This window comes from Natator depressus, chromosome 12, assembly GCF_965152275.1.
Source record: "Natator depressus isolate rNatDep1 chromosome 12, rNatDep2.hap1, whole genome shotgun sequence".
NCBI lineage: Eukaryota > Metazoa > Chordata > Testudines > Cheloniidae > Natator > Natator depressus.
This window is the reverse complement of record NC_134245.1, coordinates 23,191,799-23,209,964: the sequence shown is the minus strand read 5'-3', so window position 1 is coordinate 23,209,964 and position 18,166 is coordinate 23,191,799. Positions and strand designations below refer to the sequence as shown.

General features: G+C 40.2%; 1 protein-coding gene across 1 annotated transcript in view; it reads left to right on the top strand.

Annotated features, from left to right (window-relative positions):
- Window positions 1–18,166, top strand: part of LOC141996573 (neural-cadherin-like) — a 104,117-nt gene that overhangs the window by 34,703 nt on the left and 51,248 nt on the right. The window contains exons 2-7 of the mRNA XM_074968716.1: window positions 716–913; window positions 1,291–1,516; window positions 4,215–4,419; window positions 5,954–6,065; window positions 7,447–7,696; window positions 9,926–10,068. Of these exons, the coding sequence (XP_074824817.1) occupies window positions 716–913; window positions 1,291–1,516; window positions 4,215–4,419; window positions 5,954–6,065; window positions 7,447–7,696; window positions 9,926–10,068 (1,134 nt within the window). The remainder of the gene's footprint in view (window positions 1–715; window positions 914–1,290; window positions 1,517–4,214; window positions 4,420–5,953; window positions 6,066–7,446; window positions 7,697–9,925; window positions 10,069–18,166) is intronic.

Genomic DNA, 18,166 nt, shown 5'->3' with positions numbered 1-18,166 from the left:
GAAAATATTTTCCCTTTTTTGTTACTCTTTTCTGACCATCTGAGTGCTGGTGTGAGTCACTATTTCAAGAGTTCTAATGCTTTCATTGGCTGGGTTAATGGTGACAGAGGTACAGCTCGTGCATACCCACTTGTTAATTATCTATCTTCTCTTTATGGATTAGAGAAGAATTAAAAGGGTTCCATTTTTGGTTTTGAAACAATCTATTTGATTGTCATAAAAGGTAAAAATCTGATGAGTCTTTCACTGAAGTTGTCAACTGATAACATCAATAAGGTTAGTAGAGCTGATCAAAAATGCAGAGAAATTTTTGTAGACATTTCAAATTTTTTAAAATTTCCAATTTCTCTGTCAGTGAAAAAGGCAGAAAATGTTTCTTGAAAAATTTTTACAAAAAATTTTCTTAGAAAATCATTTTTTTTGACCAGTTCTAATAAGTCATATTGACAGAATATAATGAACCTGATCCTGCAGTTGACAGCATTTGGGCTGACTGTTGTGTCCTGATGGAGCCCCACTGAAGTCAGTGTCTCTACTCACAGGTACAGGAGTCCATCTGCATGCTCTCAGTTGCAGATTGGGGCCACAAAAGTAATTTTTTCTATTAAACTGGATCCCATAGAAACAATATTTAGGAATAATACTATATCCCAGCTATTTTCAGTGCTTATAGTTAGTGTGCTAACTAATCCTTTGTTTGTCCATTAACCATCAGGAAAGGAATGGTACTTGCTGCGTTTAGAACTTACTGTGACAGATGTGAATGACAATGCACCTGAATGGGCCATGGATCCTTTCCCGTTCTTGGCCGTGGTATCTCCTAAAGCTGCAGCAGGTACTAACGTGTATAAGCTTCTTGCTGTGGATGGAGATGAAGGGGTCCACGGAGCTGTAGAATACTTTCTCTTGGAAGGTAAATTAAAAGGATATGTACACGCACGTACACATACACAGAATCACTACCCTGGCTTCTTCCTCTCCACCCCCATGTCCTTCTGACAGAACTCATCCTGTGGATCTCCTGTAGCACAAAGTGAGCTTGAAGTACAGACTCACTGATAACCTCTCATCTGCTGGAGGGGCTCTCAGGAAACTCCAGCAATAGTTTAAAACTGGCCACCTTTAGCAGAGGGCTGTGGCAGCACTGCCCATCCCCAGCGATGAATTGGTTTCTCTGGGGTAGCCATGCATGTTTTTCCATATGGCAGTTTCTAGTGGGAGTTTTTCTCCCAATTTTACTCCAGTCAAAATTTTCCTGACAACAGTCTCTGGGTTTATATTTCTGCTTAGGTGGAGAAGACAGATTTGAGGTCGAGAAGGACAGTGGTTGGATTAAAACGACAGGTTTGCCACTAGTGAAGAACAGGGAATACCTAATGACTGTGTTAGCAGTGGATAAACTTGGTAATAAAGGGTCTCCTGCTTCTGTTTCTGTGATTGCGGGGCTTCGACCACCACAGTTTACCAACATATCATATATTGCATATGTTCCTGAAAACACGCTCCAAGGAAAATCGTAAGTACCAGTTAAAAGTCATACTAGTACCAGTTAATAGCAGGGGTTATAGCACAGACTACTAGCTTAACCTTGATATCATCACCCAGAAGCCTTCACGTTATTTGCAGTTTGCAAACAGATATGATGAATGGCTGTTAGTTATCCTGGAGAAAGGAGTATCTAAGATAGATATAGTTTGATTTGTTGTGTAGTCATCATTTTATGTGGAAAAGTAGTGGTGAAGAATGAGATGTTCATATTTGTAAAGGATGTTAGTAATAATAGGAGAAACTGGTTGTGCCTATTTTTAAAAATGACCTCAAAGACAAATTAGAAGCATTAAACAAGAAGGGAAAATATTCTTTATGTATTCTTCCAGTTCAGGATCTGTGTTGATGTTTGGAAAAGTGACAAGTTCCTCACATGAAAACCAGAAAAAGCAAAAGGCTGTGAATGCTGCTTTCCTTACTGGGCAAAAATGAAGATACCACAAAGCTTGGTCATTTGATTTTCCATTCTGTTGTCTTATCATGCCAGTGTACATATCACCAAAAATTCTGACATCATAATTTGCGCAGAGTAAGCCCCCTGGCGGACTGGGCCAGTTTGTTTACTTGCTGCATCCGCAGGTTCGGCCGATCGGAGCTCCCACTGGTCGCGGTTCGCCGTCCCAGGCCAATGGGGGCTGTGGGAAGCGGCGCAGGCTAAGGGCTGTGCTGGCCGCCGCATCCCGCAGTCCCCATTGGCCGGGAGCGGCAAACAGTGGCTCCCACTAGCCGCGATCAGCCGGACCTGCGGACGCAGCAAGTAAACAAACTGGCCCGGCCCGCCAGGGGGCTTACTCTGGCAGGCCATGTGCCAAAAGTTGCTGATCCCTGGTCTAGCACAATGGGGTCCTGGTCCATGATTAGGGCTGCTAGGTGCTCTAGTAATACAAATAATAAATAAAACAAACAAGATATGACCTATCACAACCTTTGGCAATACCTCAAAATTTCAACCACAATATCAGATCTTCTGAAAGAAGTCATTGCCAGCAGTATGCAAGTATTCAGGAAGAAAGTACTCATATAAACTGAGATGTACCAATCTCTGCAAATCCTCATGGGATGATTTCTGTGCTATGAATGGTACAAAAATCCAAAATGGAAAAGATTGTATAAATATTGCTCACAGAGAATGATTATGAAACTCATAAGGACCCACTTCTGAATGCCTATATCTTAAAGGAACAGAAAACACTGTGCCTATGTTGTGTAGGCAAAATTGGCAAATACACAAATAACTGGGCATTTAATTGCATTTGCACATCAACATTTGGTGTATATAAAAGCATTAAAGTTATTGCATGCTGAAATAGGAGCGCTGAAAACAAGTGGCTGTGTCCTCGGCATTATCAAAAAGCATTTGTCCCAATCTAAGAGAGCAATTGCACTTTCTATAGGATTAGAACCAAACCATGCCCACCACCTTAGTAACATATTTGCAATGGAATCATTAATAATTTATTGAAAGGTATAATGTTTTTATTCGCCATTTCATGCAAATCAAGGGCCTGATCCTGCTCTTCCTTGGAGCTTGGGGGAATCTTCTTTCACAAGGCTCTTAGCACCTTGCATGATCAGGCAACAAATGGCTGAGGGATGTATTTTCTATTTGAAATACTCAAAATGTTTCTTTTGTAATTTTTCTTCTTTTAAATTTGTATTAAATATCTACAAGTTAAAGATGGTCACAAACCTCAACACAATCAGCACTGACAGCATGCACCAACAAAAGAGATCAAATTGAGAATAAATTTTTTTGAAAATGTTGTAAGACAACATTACTTAGTTTTGCAGATCAAGAGGTTTTCAAAATACAAATAAAGTTCAGATCCACAGTTCTGGGTGTTTATTTTAAAGGAATTGAACTTTGAAGGTTCTCCCATATAAATATATTGGCCCCTATTTTAAAAAATGATATGGGTCATTAGTAGCTCACTATGAGTGAGTGAAGTAGTGTGCTACTTTGACTCTGTCCCTTTCCTAGTGAAGTCAGTACATGACCCCCATCGATTTTATTGGAAACAGGATAGTAGATTTAAAGAATCTCACTTTTATCTTTTAAGGTCCTTCATATGGCCTTATATCTTAAATATACTGTATTACTGACCTGCTTTTTCCTTTTGTAGCAGCTAGCTCTTCAAACATTAAGATCCTCTGATCAGGACAGGAAATTAACTGTTTCCTTATTAGGCTAAATCCTTTGGCTCTTGATTTAACTTTATTTCCCTAACTGAAAATCATTGCAACATGTTGTCATGGCAGACTAAGCAAATTCAGTTAAAACTAAAACAAAATCCTCCCTTTATAGCCTGGCTGGATTTTTAATCCTAAGTATATCATATTCCCAAGGTTCTAGCTTTTACCTGTTTTGCCTCAAGATAGCAGGTCTGAGGAGCATTTTATAAAAATAGCATCCAGTCCTGTAGTCTTGACATACAATCCTCATTTACTACAGTGAGTTTTGCTTACATCAGGCATGCAGGACTGGGTTTGCAATTTATTGCATTTTTGCCATATTCTGGTATTTCATAATTCTAATATTCAACATCACAATATTAGGAAAATAAATATAAGAGGTTTATTTTTGTGGATAAGAACGTCAGAGAGGAAAATGGTAATTTTGTGTTGATGTCTTTTCTCTTCGCTTTTTGCTTTTCATTTTGATCCAGATTTCTTACAGTCTCTGCTTTGTCATATCAAAACAATTCCCTGAGCTACAATTTGCTAACTAATCCTAGTGGACTGTTCAGCATCCGTCAGGCGACAGGAGAGATCAGCTTGACTCGAAGTGTGGATTATGAGAGTGACCAGCACCAATACTTGCTTCTGATCGGAGCAACAGAAAGCCAAGAGCAGTTTAGCAGTGTAGCTGAGGTAACACCACATCCTTCTGCTTTGATCAGGACAGCCATGATTTTCCTGCACTTTATCCAGGTTCTTCCAGGTTCTTCATAGCTTTAGTTCCCATCCCCTCCTTTCTACCTCACATTCTGTCCCACTGTACTCCTAGTCTTTGTGTTGTGTCCTTGTCTCTGGTTGAGGCAAGAGCCCATTAATGCTGCTCCTGAAATGATCCATTCATGTAAGATGCTTCCTTCCTCTTCAGGAGCTGAGTTTACTGACTCTGCACAATTCCCAGCCCTTGCCTGCTCAGAGGGGAAGAAATATCACCAGTCCAGAACTGATGCCAGTATCCTTGTTCTAAACTGGCGTACAGAGCATGGTGTATATTCTACAACATTTTCATTTAAAAAGCAGAGAATATGAACACAGAATGATTTTTAGCTTAAAGAATGGGGAACAATCATATAAGAAATGAAGGAATGGTAATTTTTAATGCATATATTGTATCTACAAGACATCAAGTCACAGTACTCTTAAAAGCCTTTCTAAAGGTGAAAAAATCATTGAAATACAGATATAGCAGAAGTGTACATATATTATTTATTAGAGACCAGAAACTTGTGCTAAGCACTGTACAGTCATGTAACAAGGACACATTCCCTGCCCCAAAGAGCTTACAATTTAAGTATAAGATGCGAGACAACGGGGACACAATAAAAAGACAGGGGAACACATGGAAACAATGAGATGACATTGGCCAGCATGGTAAGCAGAGGTCTGAGCATACAGTCTGCTGATAACCTTTGTTGATTGTTTTAGGCATCTCAGCAGAGAAGAGTTTTAAGATAGTATTTGAAAGAGGACAATGAGGTGGCTTTGTGAATACATAGTGTGTGATTCTAATTTTACTTACAATCTCTTTACACTGGTGTAGCTTCATTGGCTTCTGTGGAGTTACTCCTGATTTGCATTGGTCTAAGTTAGAGGAGAATTAAACCCATAATATTTGTTTTAGAGGAATGAAAACATTTTATAATACCATTAGGAGTCAGAATTTGACCTCTAGTCCATATTTTTACCTCCTGATTTACACCAGTGTCTTTGAGTTCAAAATCTGGTCTCAGCAAATTTATACTGTTAAAAGTGTAATATGCTTGGCAGAAGAATTAGTTGCTTTAGTATTTACAGTGGTAGAAATAATAAAAATGTATTGCAAGCTGCACTAGTGAAAAAGAATGCTAAGAAAACAGAGAATCCATTGGCCCTGTAATTAAATAGGAAAATAACAGTCAATGTCCATGAGGAAAAAATGGAAAAATCTTGCAGTAGAAGAATTTTTGGATATGACAGTTGTGACTACTTAAGAATTTCTGTCTAACATAAAGACAGTTCTCAGCAGGAAATGAACAATCTAAAAAGATGGCTTTTCCTATGGGCTATAGCTTCTGAAATCCTCTAAGATGATTATTTTTGGAAAATCCTTGCATCAGATATATCTATACCAGTGAAGACATTGCTCTGATCCTCTTTGATACTACTTAATGCTCTCATCTCTTCCATTCAGGTTTTGGTTGTAATCACAGATGAGAATGATTGTGCCCCAGAATTCCAGCAGTCAATCTACAGCAAAGACAATGTTCCTGAAACAGTTCCCATGACAACTGTACTTCTGCAAGGTTAGCACTTTAAAATCTATTCACTACAGTCAGTATGAGAATTGTTTTCTGCTGCTAATTAGAATTTTCCCTCTGAAGCACCAAGCCGTCAATTCTAGGGTGGGATGCGCAAAAACTTTGAGGAGGTACTTGGCACCTTGCAGAATTGGTTCACAAGCATAAACTCCTCTGCCCTGTGCACAGCTGAAAGAAGCTGGGAGAGGGAGGAGAAAGGAAGGAAACAAATCTTTTCTGTAGGATTATGAAGTGGCAGTGCAGATGCTGTGGCTGCTATTACATCCTTAGAGTTGCAGTAGCCCAGCAGCTGCTGTGTCTGTTTCTGAAGGATGGAGATGGTCAGAAGTTGTGAGTCCATCAACCCATCTCTTCTGTGCACCTTTGAAACCACCCTGTGCACTGGGACAGAGGGAATCCTCATGGAACACAGCTCCATGATGCACAGAGCCTCTGTGGGCTGTCCACATGCTGTATCCTCCCCATCCCATTCCACTGAACTACACCAGTTCTCCTGTATTCAGGGCCTTTTGCGTGTATGCATTTGTGTTTAGGTGAGTGAGGGGAGCAAAATTTTGCCAAATAACCAAATAACTCACTTTTAAATTATGCAGTTCTGTGTAATGCATGAAATGGCGAAAAAAAAATCAAAGTATTTATATAAATAAGGGCAGAGTCTGGAAGAAAAGCAGATTTACATCAAAATAAACAATTGCATTTGTATTTAAGGCTATTCCTTCAGTTAAGTTTTCCTACGATTTGAAAAAGTATACACAGGTTAAAACAGCAAATTATTAGATAATTGAAAACTGATCTCTTGAATGGGAAATGAAATTTATAATCTAGTAATGTGTTATTTTAGATTGTGTATTTAAGAACATATTTAATTTTATACATGAGTAGTCTAATTGAACTCTGTACGACCACTCTTGTATATGAAGCTAATCATGTGTTTGCAGGAGGCAAGCCTGTTGGGGACAAAGTAAATTTGGGTGAGTGGGGCAAATCAGGTGGGCATGAGAATATAAGTACCTACATAGGAAGAAGACTTTTGATAGTAGAGGGCTATTTAGCAGACAAAGGCATAACAATGGGTGGAAGTAGCCAAGCAATTGAATGCCTGACTCTGAAGGATTACTTGTAGATATAAATATTGAGCGTTGAAGTAAACAATGTGCTTTTTTTACAGCTTGTTTTCAAACCATAGTTAATCAGTATGAAATATGCTATATCCTATACTACTTAAAAAGTTATTTCAAGCACCACATGTTAAAATAAATGTTATTACTGTTATTTTATGCCATTCATTAATTTGTGTATTAAAGTTTTTATCATTTTAATCCTTAGACCTTAATCTAGGAATTGTCTTTTTCTTCTGTTTTAATAGTGACAGCCAGCGACTGTGATTCAGAAGAAAACGCTGAAATATTATATTATACTTTGAGTCCAGATTTTAGCATTTCTTCACATGGTACTATCTTCCCAGCAGCACAGTTGGACTATGAGCGGCCCAGCCATCTTTATGAATTTATAATTATGGCTGTAGATAAAGGAGAAGAGCCAAAGACTGGGACAGCAACTGTTAGAATCCGTGTTTCAAACATGAATGATGAAGCACCCGAGTTTTCTCAAACAATGTAAATATATAAGACGTTTTTAAAACTCTGAAAATATTGTTCTTATATTTTTACATCTTGACATCGCTAGGTTATCACAGGAACTGAGACATGCTCAGAGGGCCAGCCCTTCACCTGGTTTAAATTGGCATAGCTTCATTGAAATGAGTGGACTTACGCTGATTTACACTACACAAGGATTTAGCTCATAAATTTCATACTCCCAGTAAAATGAGTCCTTAAGTTTGGTTCCTAATCACAGAATTTAGAGATGATTTCAAAAGATTGTGGGAAACATTCTTCATTGATGAACCTGAATAGTCCGAGTTAGTCTTGAACCTTCTTCTGGTTCTTTCAGCATGAATGTCCTACCAGTTTAGAATTCCATAGGTTGATTTAAATTTAGACTTGCTCACTTAAACACACTTAGACTATACTCACCCTTACTTATCACCTCTGAATTTGGTAGTAAATCTAAGCTGGTGTAATTCACACATCATGTCCAGAAGAGACAAGTGAAGCAAGAAAAGAAATGAAGAGTAGCATATAAAAGCATGTATGCTAAAGTAAGCTTCCCCTTCCTTATATCTTCTTCCAGCTCCTCACCATATAAATCATACCAACATAGAATCTTTTACATTCACTCACACGTTGGCAAATCAGAGGAAGTAAGACTAATGGGGTCTGAGTCCAACTTATACATCCTTAAACATTCCTACAGAATTTGGTCCTGTGAGTCATCATTCTTTGTAGGATAGCTACTTCAAATGGTAGCAACAAAATTAGATTTTTTTAAAATGGAGATTGACCTGAAATGGTGCCTCATATCCAACATCTCCCTCCCTGAGTTTTTGTTTTTAATATTTGAATTCCTGTATCCAAATGCTCTTCAGGAGTCCTGGTTTTGGGTCAGATCCAAAACTAGAAGAAGTCTTTTTTCTGGATGTATCCCAATATGTCAGAAATCTCATGAGATAAGCTGCTGACAAAATTTCCATTAATATAAGCAGGAACAAGAATGAGTCATTAATCTGTAGTGCAAAAAGTTCAAGCTTGTAAATTTTATAAAAAAATCTTTTATTTCCTAAAAATTCTTATTGGGAAGTTTTGCAGGACTTCATCATCAGTCTCAAAGTGAACCAGTATTATGTCTGTATAGGTTCCAATCACTGCTCCACCTGAAAGAATTCTTTACTCTACACATGCTAGATAACTTACATTTGTAACATACTTTATGTTAGTGGGAGAAAACGTATCAACTAGAAGTGAGAACTCACATTATTACAGGGAAGGTGTTGGAGACTATTCCTATCCCTGCTCCCCCCTTCCTGCCCTGCACAAGTGCTGGCCAGAATCCTAATGGATACCACAATCCTTACTCCATGCTGGAGCTTGTGTGAGTACTAATTGTCTGAAAGGTGGAGGGTGGGTCAGAGAGAGCCAGGGTTGATCAGAGCTGGCTGTGTGGGCAGATAGCAGGACAGGATATCCTTTCCAAGAGTGGTGGAGCTACTGCTTTTCATTTACTCATAGTTTAGCGGTTTGGGGGGGGTTGTTGGTTTTTTCTTTTCTTTTTGTTTTTTGTATTTTGAACAAAAATCCTAGTGTACTCTAAACCGAGTGAGAGCTCGGATGGGAAAAACTGGTGATAATTTCACCAAGTGGAAGTTGAGGGATGACCCCAAATGTGAATGTGGAGAGCCTAGACAAACACTTGGACACAGCCTGGTACAGTTCCCTCTGTCAACATCTTGCACTCCCGAGGAGCTATTTGAGATAAGTGATGACACCAGGTCTTGGTTGTGGTTTTGGAGTGATAAACTATGATGATGACCCCTGTACCCTGGTCCCATGTATAATGTGTGATACATTATAACCTGACATTCATATGTCCATTCTCTGTTTGTTCTGTGTGTGTGTAGATAAAATGGTGAAACCCACATTTCACCCAAATCCTTGTTGAAGGTAAACTTTCTTTTTCCTAGAAGTTTGCAAGGGAAATCCACTAAAGGGAAAAGCAGAAAGAGTCTGTTGATTGATTGATTTGATGTCCAACTTTTATTGTTTCACTGGTTAACAAGGTAGAATATCTCATCAGCTTAATTGCATTATTCATTAAACTATAAACCTCTACATTACATTTAAACAGTCAACAAATGCTGCTCTAAAACATACATTAAGTTGTACATATATTTTAATTTGACTTTTTCATCATATGTTGTAATTTCTCATTACAATTCTTTTTAACAGCTACAGGAGTTTTGTTTCTGAAGATGCAGGCCCAAATACGTTGATTGCTGCAGTCAGTGCTATAGACCCTGATGGTGATGGTGTGACTTATGACATTGTAGCAGGGAATCAAAAGGGAAACTTTGTTATTGACCCTCAGAAAGGTAACGATAAATTTGCCATTGCTATTCTGTCTGCAATATTGAAAGTTTTCAGTTTATTTTCAAACACCAGCACGTTGAATTCAGTCTCTAATAGCTAGCAACTGTAAAAATTATTTGGTGGGATATCCTGCTTTTGTTGAGCTGCTACAATACCAATAAGAGTATGCGGTAAAAAATAATCTAACTCTTCTACCTTTAGAATCCATCCTTCCTTCCTTAACTCGGGTTTAATGTATATCATTTTCCTAACAACTTTATAACATGCCTGGCTGTTTGTTCACTGCATTGTCTGTTTGAATCAGTCAACAGAGAGAGAATAGTTACCCAATCAGCAAACATATGCTGTGTCTCAGTTCCATAGTTACCAAAGCATTCAGCCAAGGAACTGGAAAACATGCTATCTAGGAAATGAATGACTTATGTTCCTAAAAATTATATTCCAAAAATTGGTGTGGGATTTGAATTGCCATGAAGAGCTTTGTGCCATGTGCACTGTTTTGATCTGATATTGAATATATGAGTGGCTGTTTTCTTGGTCGCTAACATTCTTGTCAAAAAGACAAAATGATGTCAGAAAGTATAACCTGTATACTGTGATGTGCAAAGATATTGCACTATACTGTCTGATTTAGCATATGCTGGTATAGATGCATATTGTGCATGTTAAGACCTCATCGTGCAGTCCTGAAGTAGGCAAAAATCTTGTTGACTTGTTGGAATGGGCCAAATGAAGGACTGAATAAGGACTGCAGGGTCTGTGGTTTTGCATTATTGAGGACAGCGTTTTATTGAACTGAGTAGTACCATATCCAGTACTTATAATGCTGACATAGCCTTAAGTCCTCCTTGTACTGACACTGTCCATTCACTTAGAGCTTGTTTATGCCCAGAGAAGAAAAGGGCACAAGGAGTCTCCTTGCCACTTGTGCATCCAATGAGGGACCAGACACAGTGTGGTAGTCCTTGTGCTCCCTTAGGTGAAATTCACCTCTTGAAGAGAGCCAGCATACATGTTTTATTAGCAAAGAATGAAGCTGAATGAAGGTTAAATTGAACAAGTAGAACTTTATTAAACCCTGTTCACTGCTCTGTCCATGTGGCTGCATTGCTTCTAGTCCAGCTCCTTGCATTCCCTGTTTTCCTGGTGTTCCCTTGATAAAAGTCACTGCAGGAAACCTGGGCCCTCTGACTCCATTTCCACTGATCATGATACATCTTCCCTGTTTTATAAACATTTTATATAAACATTAAAAACATAGCTTGTGTCCAGAGCCCCACACATGTTCTTTCAGACAGAGGTTGCTAACACATATCGAGTTGAAGTCTCCTCTTTACCACAGATTCAGATGGTTTCGTAGTCTTCCAGATAGTTTGGTCTCCTCAACATGTCACCATACCGGGAGTGACCTATCTCTGTCTCACTGACTCCAAGTCTGGCAAACTATCTGTCTTTGCAGTCTCCTCCTTTCCGGTGGTTTTCTGTCTCTCTGTTCTGTGATAACCGCTGTATCTCTGTAGGCTCTCTCTGGGCTGCTGGCTCACAAGTGCTTCCTGTTCCTTTGAATATATAGATTCTAAGGCCAGAAGGGAAAATTGTAGAACTCCATAGAACTCCCCCAAAATAATTCCTACTTCTTTTAGAAGAACATCCAATCTTGATTTAAAAATTGTCAGTGGTGAAGAATCCACAACCACCTGTGATAAATTGTTCCACTGGGTAATTACTCTCACTGTTAAAAATGTATGCCTTATTTTCAGTCTGAATTTATCTATCTTCAACTTCTGGTCATTGGATTGTGTTTTACCTTTCTCTGCTAGATTGAAGAGCTCATTATTAAATATTTGTTCCCTGTGTAGGTATTTATAGACTGTTATCAAGTCACCCCTTAACCTTCTCTTTGTTAAGCTAAATAGCTTGAGCTCCTTGAGTCTGTCACTTGTCTCTCTTCTGAAGTCACCTCATATGATGTGAGTCCCACTGCAGCCCTTGCAGATCCTTTAGCCCATTCCTTCTGGTGTCTCTCTAATGGGTGGATCCCCACAGGAGTGCCTGTCTCCAGGGCTGGTAGGTTCTTAGCTGACCTGTTGTACTCTAGTGCTGCTTTTTCTGATTGTTGGCCATCTCCTCTCAATGTTATCTCTACACTTCAGGCTGGAACAGGTCTCCTTTCACTGGTACCAGGGCTGCCCAGAGAGGGGGGCAAGTGGGGCAATTTGCCCTGGGCCCACAGGGGCCCCCATGAGAGTTTTCAGGGGCCCCCAGGAGAGTTTTCAGGGTTCCCCAGGAGAATTTTTGGCGGCACTTTGGCAGCGGGTCCTTCAGTGTCGCCGAACACACCTGGAGTGAAGGACCCACCCCCGAAGACCCACCACTGCTTCTTCCGCTTCGGGTCTTCGGCGGCAATTTGGCGGCGGGGGTTCTTCCACTCCATATCTTCGGCGAAGTGCCCCGAAGACCCAGAGCGGAAGGACCCGAGCTGCTGAAGACCCCCTGAATCCTCTGGGCGGCCCTGACTGGTAGCGGAGTTTTGTCCTTCTCCCCATCATTGCCTGTGCTGGACTGTTTTGGCACCCCTGTACTGGGGTATTCCTGTGTACCAGAATGCTGAGGATCTGAATCACAAGGCATAGTCTTGTGTAACAGTCTCTTAGCTGTTTTCATAGCTGATTCCACCTTGGCTGGGGAGGAGGTGTGGTGCTTCAACTCCCATTTGCTTGCAAATTCCTTGAATTTTTCTGAGGCAAGTTGGGGTCTGTTGTCAGGGGATATAGTGTCCAGAATGCCATATCTCACAAAGCGGGCCTTCAGTTTGCCAATCACCACCTTATTTTTTGTATCAGGAAAGGCATTGACCTCCCAAAAATTTGATAGCAGTCCATAGTAATCAAGTATCGCTTTTCATTGAAGGTGAATAAGTCTGCTCCCCCCCTTTCCCCATGATAGGGTGGACAGCTCTCATATGACAAGCAGGTGTCATGCCCTACTATCAAGAAGTGTAGTTGTGTATATGTTCCCGGCCAGTAAACACACTCTTGGGCCTGCTTAAGACAGCTGTCAATGCCCAGGTGTGAGGTGTGTATTTTTTGTATGACATCATTACATAATGATGAAGGGACAACAGCTCTCTGCCCTTGGAATATAATTCCACTCTGCACACTCATCTCATCTTCAATCTGAAAATGTTGTTCTGCTCCGACTGGTACTTGGCTTTTGTCTTCTGGCCTCCCTGTTAGTATTGCAGTCTTGACTGCCTGTGGTTGGATGTCCTTTTCTGTAGCCTCTTTGATTTCTATCAGCTTTGCTGTTGAAACTGGGGAGATAGTGCAGCATGTTAATAGTTTTAGTGTCCTAATTCCCCTCTCCCAACTCACTGATGCTGTGTATATATGCCTCGATGTCCGCTAACACCAGTAGTCATTCTGAACAGTATCTGATCTCTGTCTGGTAGTGCTGAAGTTGAATCAACATGTGCTGCAATCTCTCTGGAGCACTAAGAAGAGGCTTTGCTATGATTGTCTCTAGGGGAGTGTGTTCTGATTGCACTATTATTGAGTTGCCATAGATGTACTAATGGAATTGCTGGACTCCAAATACAATAGCCAGAAGTTCTTTTTCTAATTGGACATGCCCCTGTTCAGTCTCTGACAGGGCTCTGTTGGCATAAGCAACTGGCTGCTCCTGCAAAAAACTATACCCAGTTCTTTCTCAGAGGTATTACACTGGAGTGTCAATGTTTCTTCTGGCTGGTGGTACTTCAGGACAGGGGCATCTGTTATCATTTGTTTCAGCACGTCAAATGTTTACTATTGGGTACCTCTGAGCGTTAGTCAACATCCAGCATTGTGAGCTGATGTATGGGTTCTTCTTCTGCAGCCAGGTATGGATAGAACTTGGACAGAAAATATGTCATTCCAATAAAGTGCCATACCCGTTTCACATCCACTGGAGCTGGCATAGCTCTGACTGCCTTGATCTTGTTGGATTCTGCTTTTAGTCCCTCTGCTGTGAGCAGATGTCCAGTGTATGTCATCTCACACTGTTTGAGTCACATTTTTTTCTGGGTTGAGTCTTATGTTTTTGTCTCTACATCACTGAAGAAAAGCTTGTAGTTTTCTGTCATGGTCTTATTCAGTTTCTGTATCATTGCTCCCTTTGCCTACAATGAAGATCTGTTCTGCAATTATTTTCATCCCAGGCAATGCATCCAGCACTTAGGTGAAATTTCTCTGGAACATCTCTGGTGATAAGCTTATGTGCATTGGCATGCACAGCCATCTGTACCAACCAAGTTGGGTTGCAAAGATTATCATCATTCTTGACTGTTTATCCAAGCTTATGTGCCAAAACTACAAAGATTACAAATCGTAAAGATTCTGGCTTTGGAGAGTTCTATCAAGATGTCATCAATTGTTGGCAATGGATAGTGACATCTTTACTTGCCTGGTTCAGTGGCTTTGGGTCTATGCTGATGTACAGTTTGCCTCTTGGCTTCTTTATCACCCCTATGCTGCTTACCCAGGCTATATTGGCCTCTACAGAAGCTGATATACCCCTGCTCTGCCAACTTTTGAGCTCCTTGTATACTGGATTACATAGTGCCACTGGAATTTTCCTTTGTGGTAAGCACAGATTCCACTCTGGGGCTTACTTCCAGTTGCAGCTTTCCTTTGAGGCACTTGTCACCTTTGAAAACATCCCCATATGCTTCTGAAATGGTCTCTGTTGTCCATGAGACTCCTTTTGCTTCTTGCGTTGCAGCTGTAAAATTCTGATGCTGCACCCTGATCAGATCCATGGCTTATCAGATCCATGGCTGTATTCCCTTGAATGTGCTTACATGCCATCACCACAAACGTCAGTGGGTACCATCTGTTATATTTTGGGGTAGTTACTAAGTCACATTTTCCTACAGGCTGCGTTATGCTCTTACTGTACATTATTAAATTGTATTTGCTCTTTGTAAGGGGTGTGTTCGAGTCCAGTTCACCCTGAGGAATCACACTGTAGGAAGCCCCGCACATGGCATTTCCCTTTTATGACCGATGCATGCGCGGAAGTTGCTATTGTCCCTTGTTGCTTTCCTGAACCTAATATGCTCTCAGACTCAAGAAGAGAGTCATGGTGTCATCACCACTGTCTGGTATGCCATTCCCCTCTTGTACAAATCTGACTGAATCCTTCTGAGACTTCCTGTGCTCCTGCATGCCTTGCTAAAATGGTTCCTCTCGCCCCATTCCTTGCAATGCTCTCCTAGTGTATGGCACTTCTCCTTTACCTGCTCATGCTGTCTCCCACAACAAATGCTTCTTGCTATGGGTGTGGTACCTTGGCTGCCTGCCTTCCTTTGCTGTTGTCTCCCTGCATGTACTGAGGGGGTTGTAGTGCCTCCTAGGGCTTTCATTCTTTATCTTGAAGCTTCTGCTGCATGCCCCATGTCTAAGCATTGTCTAATACGAGATTGCCTTCCCAGAGCAGATGCTCCACAGGTGGTGATTCCAAGTGCCACAGACTATCCTGTCCTGAATTAGTGACTCTGTCAAGTAACCAAAATTGCATGTAGAAACCAATGTGCATAAACCCTTCATTGGCATGGATGCATGTCCTCTAGAATGGTGGTTGAAGCATGAATGGACATATGAATCTTTAGCACATCTGGCACGTAAATATCTTGCAACGCTGGCTACAACAGTGCCATTTGAATGCCTGTTCTCACTTTCAGATGACATTGTAAGCAAGAAGCAGGCAGCATTATCTCCTGCAAATGTAAACAAACTTGTTTGTCTGAGCAATTGGCTGAACAAGAAGTAGGACTGAGTGGACTTGTAGGCTCTGAAGTTTTACATTGTTTTATTTTTGAGTGCAGTAAGTTTTTTGTACATAATTCTACATTTGTAAGTTCAACTTTCATGATAAAGAGATTGCACTACATTATTTGCATTAGGTGAATTGAAAAATACTATTTATTTTGATTTTTACTATGCAAATATTTGTAATAAAAATAATAATATAAAATGAGCACTGTACACTTTATATTCTGTGTGGTAATTGAAATCAATATATTTGAAAATGTAGAAAACATCCAAAAATATTTAAATAAATAGTATTCTATTATTCTTTAACAGTGCGATTAATCACGGTTAATTTTTAATCGTTTGACAGCCCTAATTAAACCTGATTTAACTGCTGTCAGAATGTGACCCTGAGTCTTTGCAAACTGTGAGCTCTGGCTGCTGAGCACAGGGAAGAAAGCTATAATAGATCCTTCTGTTCAAATCTGTTCATTTCGCTGTCATAGGGTTTCACTTAGCATGAAAGTTTTTAATTTCAATGCAAATAGTGTTTTTGCAATATTAATGTTACAGTTCTGAACATATTTCAAACTTAACAGAAATGTTCCAAAAATATATGCCATTTAACATGCTGCAGGAAACTGCTGCAAATCTGGGGACTGAACCCATCCCAACTTCAGATGGGAGTTGCAGGCTCTTAGGGACAGAATTTAAAGGTATTTAGGCGACTAAAGATGCAGAGGCATCTAGTGGGATTTTCAAAAGCACTTGACTCCCATTGATTTCAGTCAGGTGTTTCTGAAAATCCCAGTGACTATCTGCATCTTTACGTGCCTAAATACCTTCAATAATCTGTCCCTTAGCACCTCAGGCCCAGTCGGTACATGTGTGAGACTGTGTAGTGAATGCTTCCAGATTAGTTTTCTGTTGTCTCTGGAAGTTACTCTAGGTGCAACAGCTTTCTTCAGTAATATATTTAGGTTTTGGTTAGTTTGATGAAATTAAAAAGATTTATGCACTAGCCTACAGCGATTTAATATAAGAGAATGTAAAAGAAATAGTCATACCCTTTTGTCACAGAAGTGCCAAGGTGAAGCTGAGCTATGTGTCAAAAATAAATGCTGAAGCAAAGAAAAGACATTTGCAAGCAAAGTGAGTGACACTGATCCTGTGACAATTTCTATCATGCCAGATAAATAATAGACATGATTGATGGATGTTGGTGCAAAAGAGTGGCAGCTGCTCACTGTACTTTCTCAGATGGCTGCAGTCTGATGTGCTTATATAATGGACCCTTCACATCTCTTACTCTGGCAGTCCCTTTGTGTCCTGCCTGACAGGTGATGCCACTGGGGGGATGTAGGGAGGAGCCGGCCATTTTGGTGGTGTTTAACGTGAGAATGCAGTAAATACACAATAACTACATTCATTGAAATAAATCCATATGAAAATAAACAGTATTATGATATAGAAATTAGCATACATAGTATTACATGTATAGTAATAAGTTGTATTATCCCCATATGGACAAATCCTGCCCTAGCCTCCACAGAGTACAGTGCAGCCCCAGAAATCTCACTGTATAATAGGGTATCTGTGTGTCAGAATATGGGGGGCAGCTCCTCTGGTTCTCCCTGCCTTGTTTGTGAGGGGTGCATAAGGGCCTACAGAGGCTATTCCAGATATTCTACTGGAGTAGCCTCCATGGAGTGGCTCCACAGATTCTCTGTGGCCTTTTGGGGTCAGGATTCCTCTTCCCACTGCATATCTACCCAGTGCCTGGCCTAGTTACCTGGGCTGGAAGTGGGTTTAGGATTTGCCCTAAGGTACAGTACTGTTACCTGATTGCAAAACTAAGACAGACCTAGCCTGTGGGTATTTGCAGCCAGCCTTAGACACAGCTCTAGGTTATTCTGTTATTAAGTGGGGGATTTGAATTTGGAAGCTGGCTCAGACTTCTGGGTTTCACTGGCAGAAATAATTTCGCTCTGGGGGAAAAAAACGTCACTATCCCTGTAGCCAGAGTTAGGAGACTTGCAATTACAGTTTAAAGTTTAAAATTACAATTTAGAAACGGATTTAGGTAAATCAGTATAACCTCACCCCTACTTCCACCCCTGGTAGTCCAAATCCATTTAAGTCAATGCGAGACTTTCTGTTGATATCAATGGGTTTGGATCAAGCCACTCGCATGAATGATATTAAATTAGATTAAGAATGTGTGTACATGTAGTTACACCTGTTTAACTAAATTGATTTAAAATCACACCTTTAGTTAAATCAGTGCTACTTTTTGTGTAAATCAGTC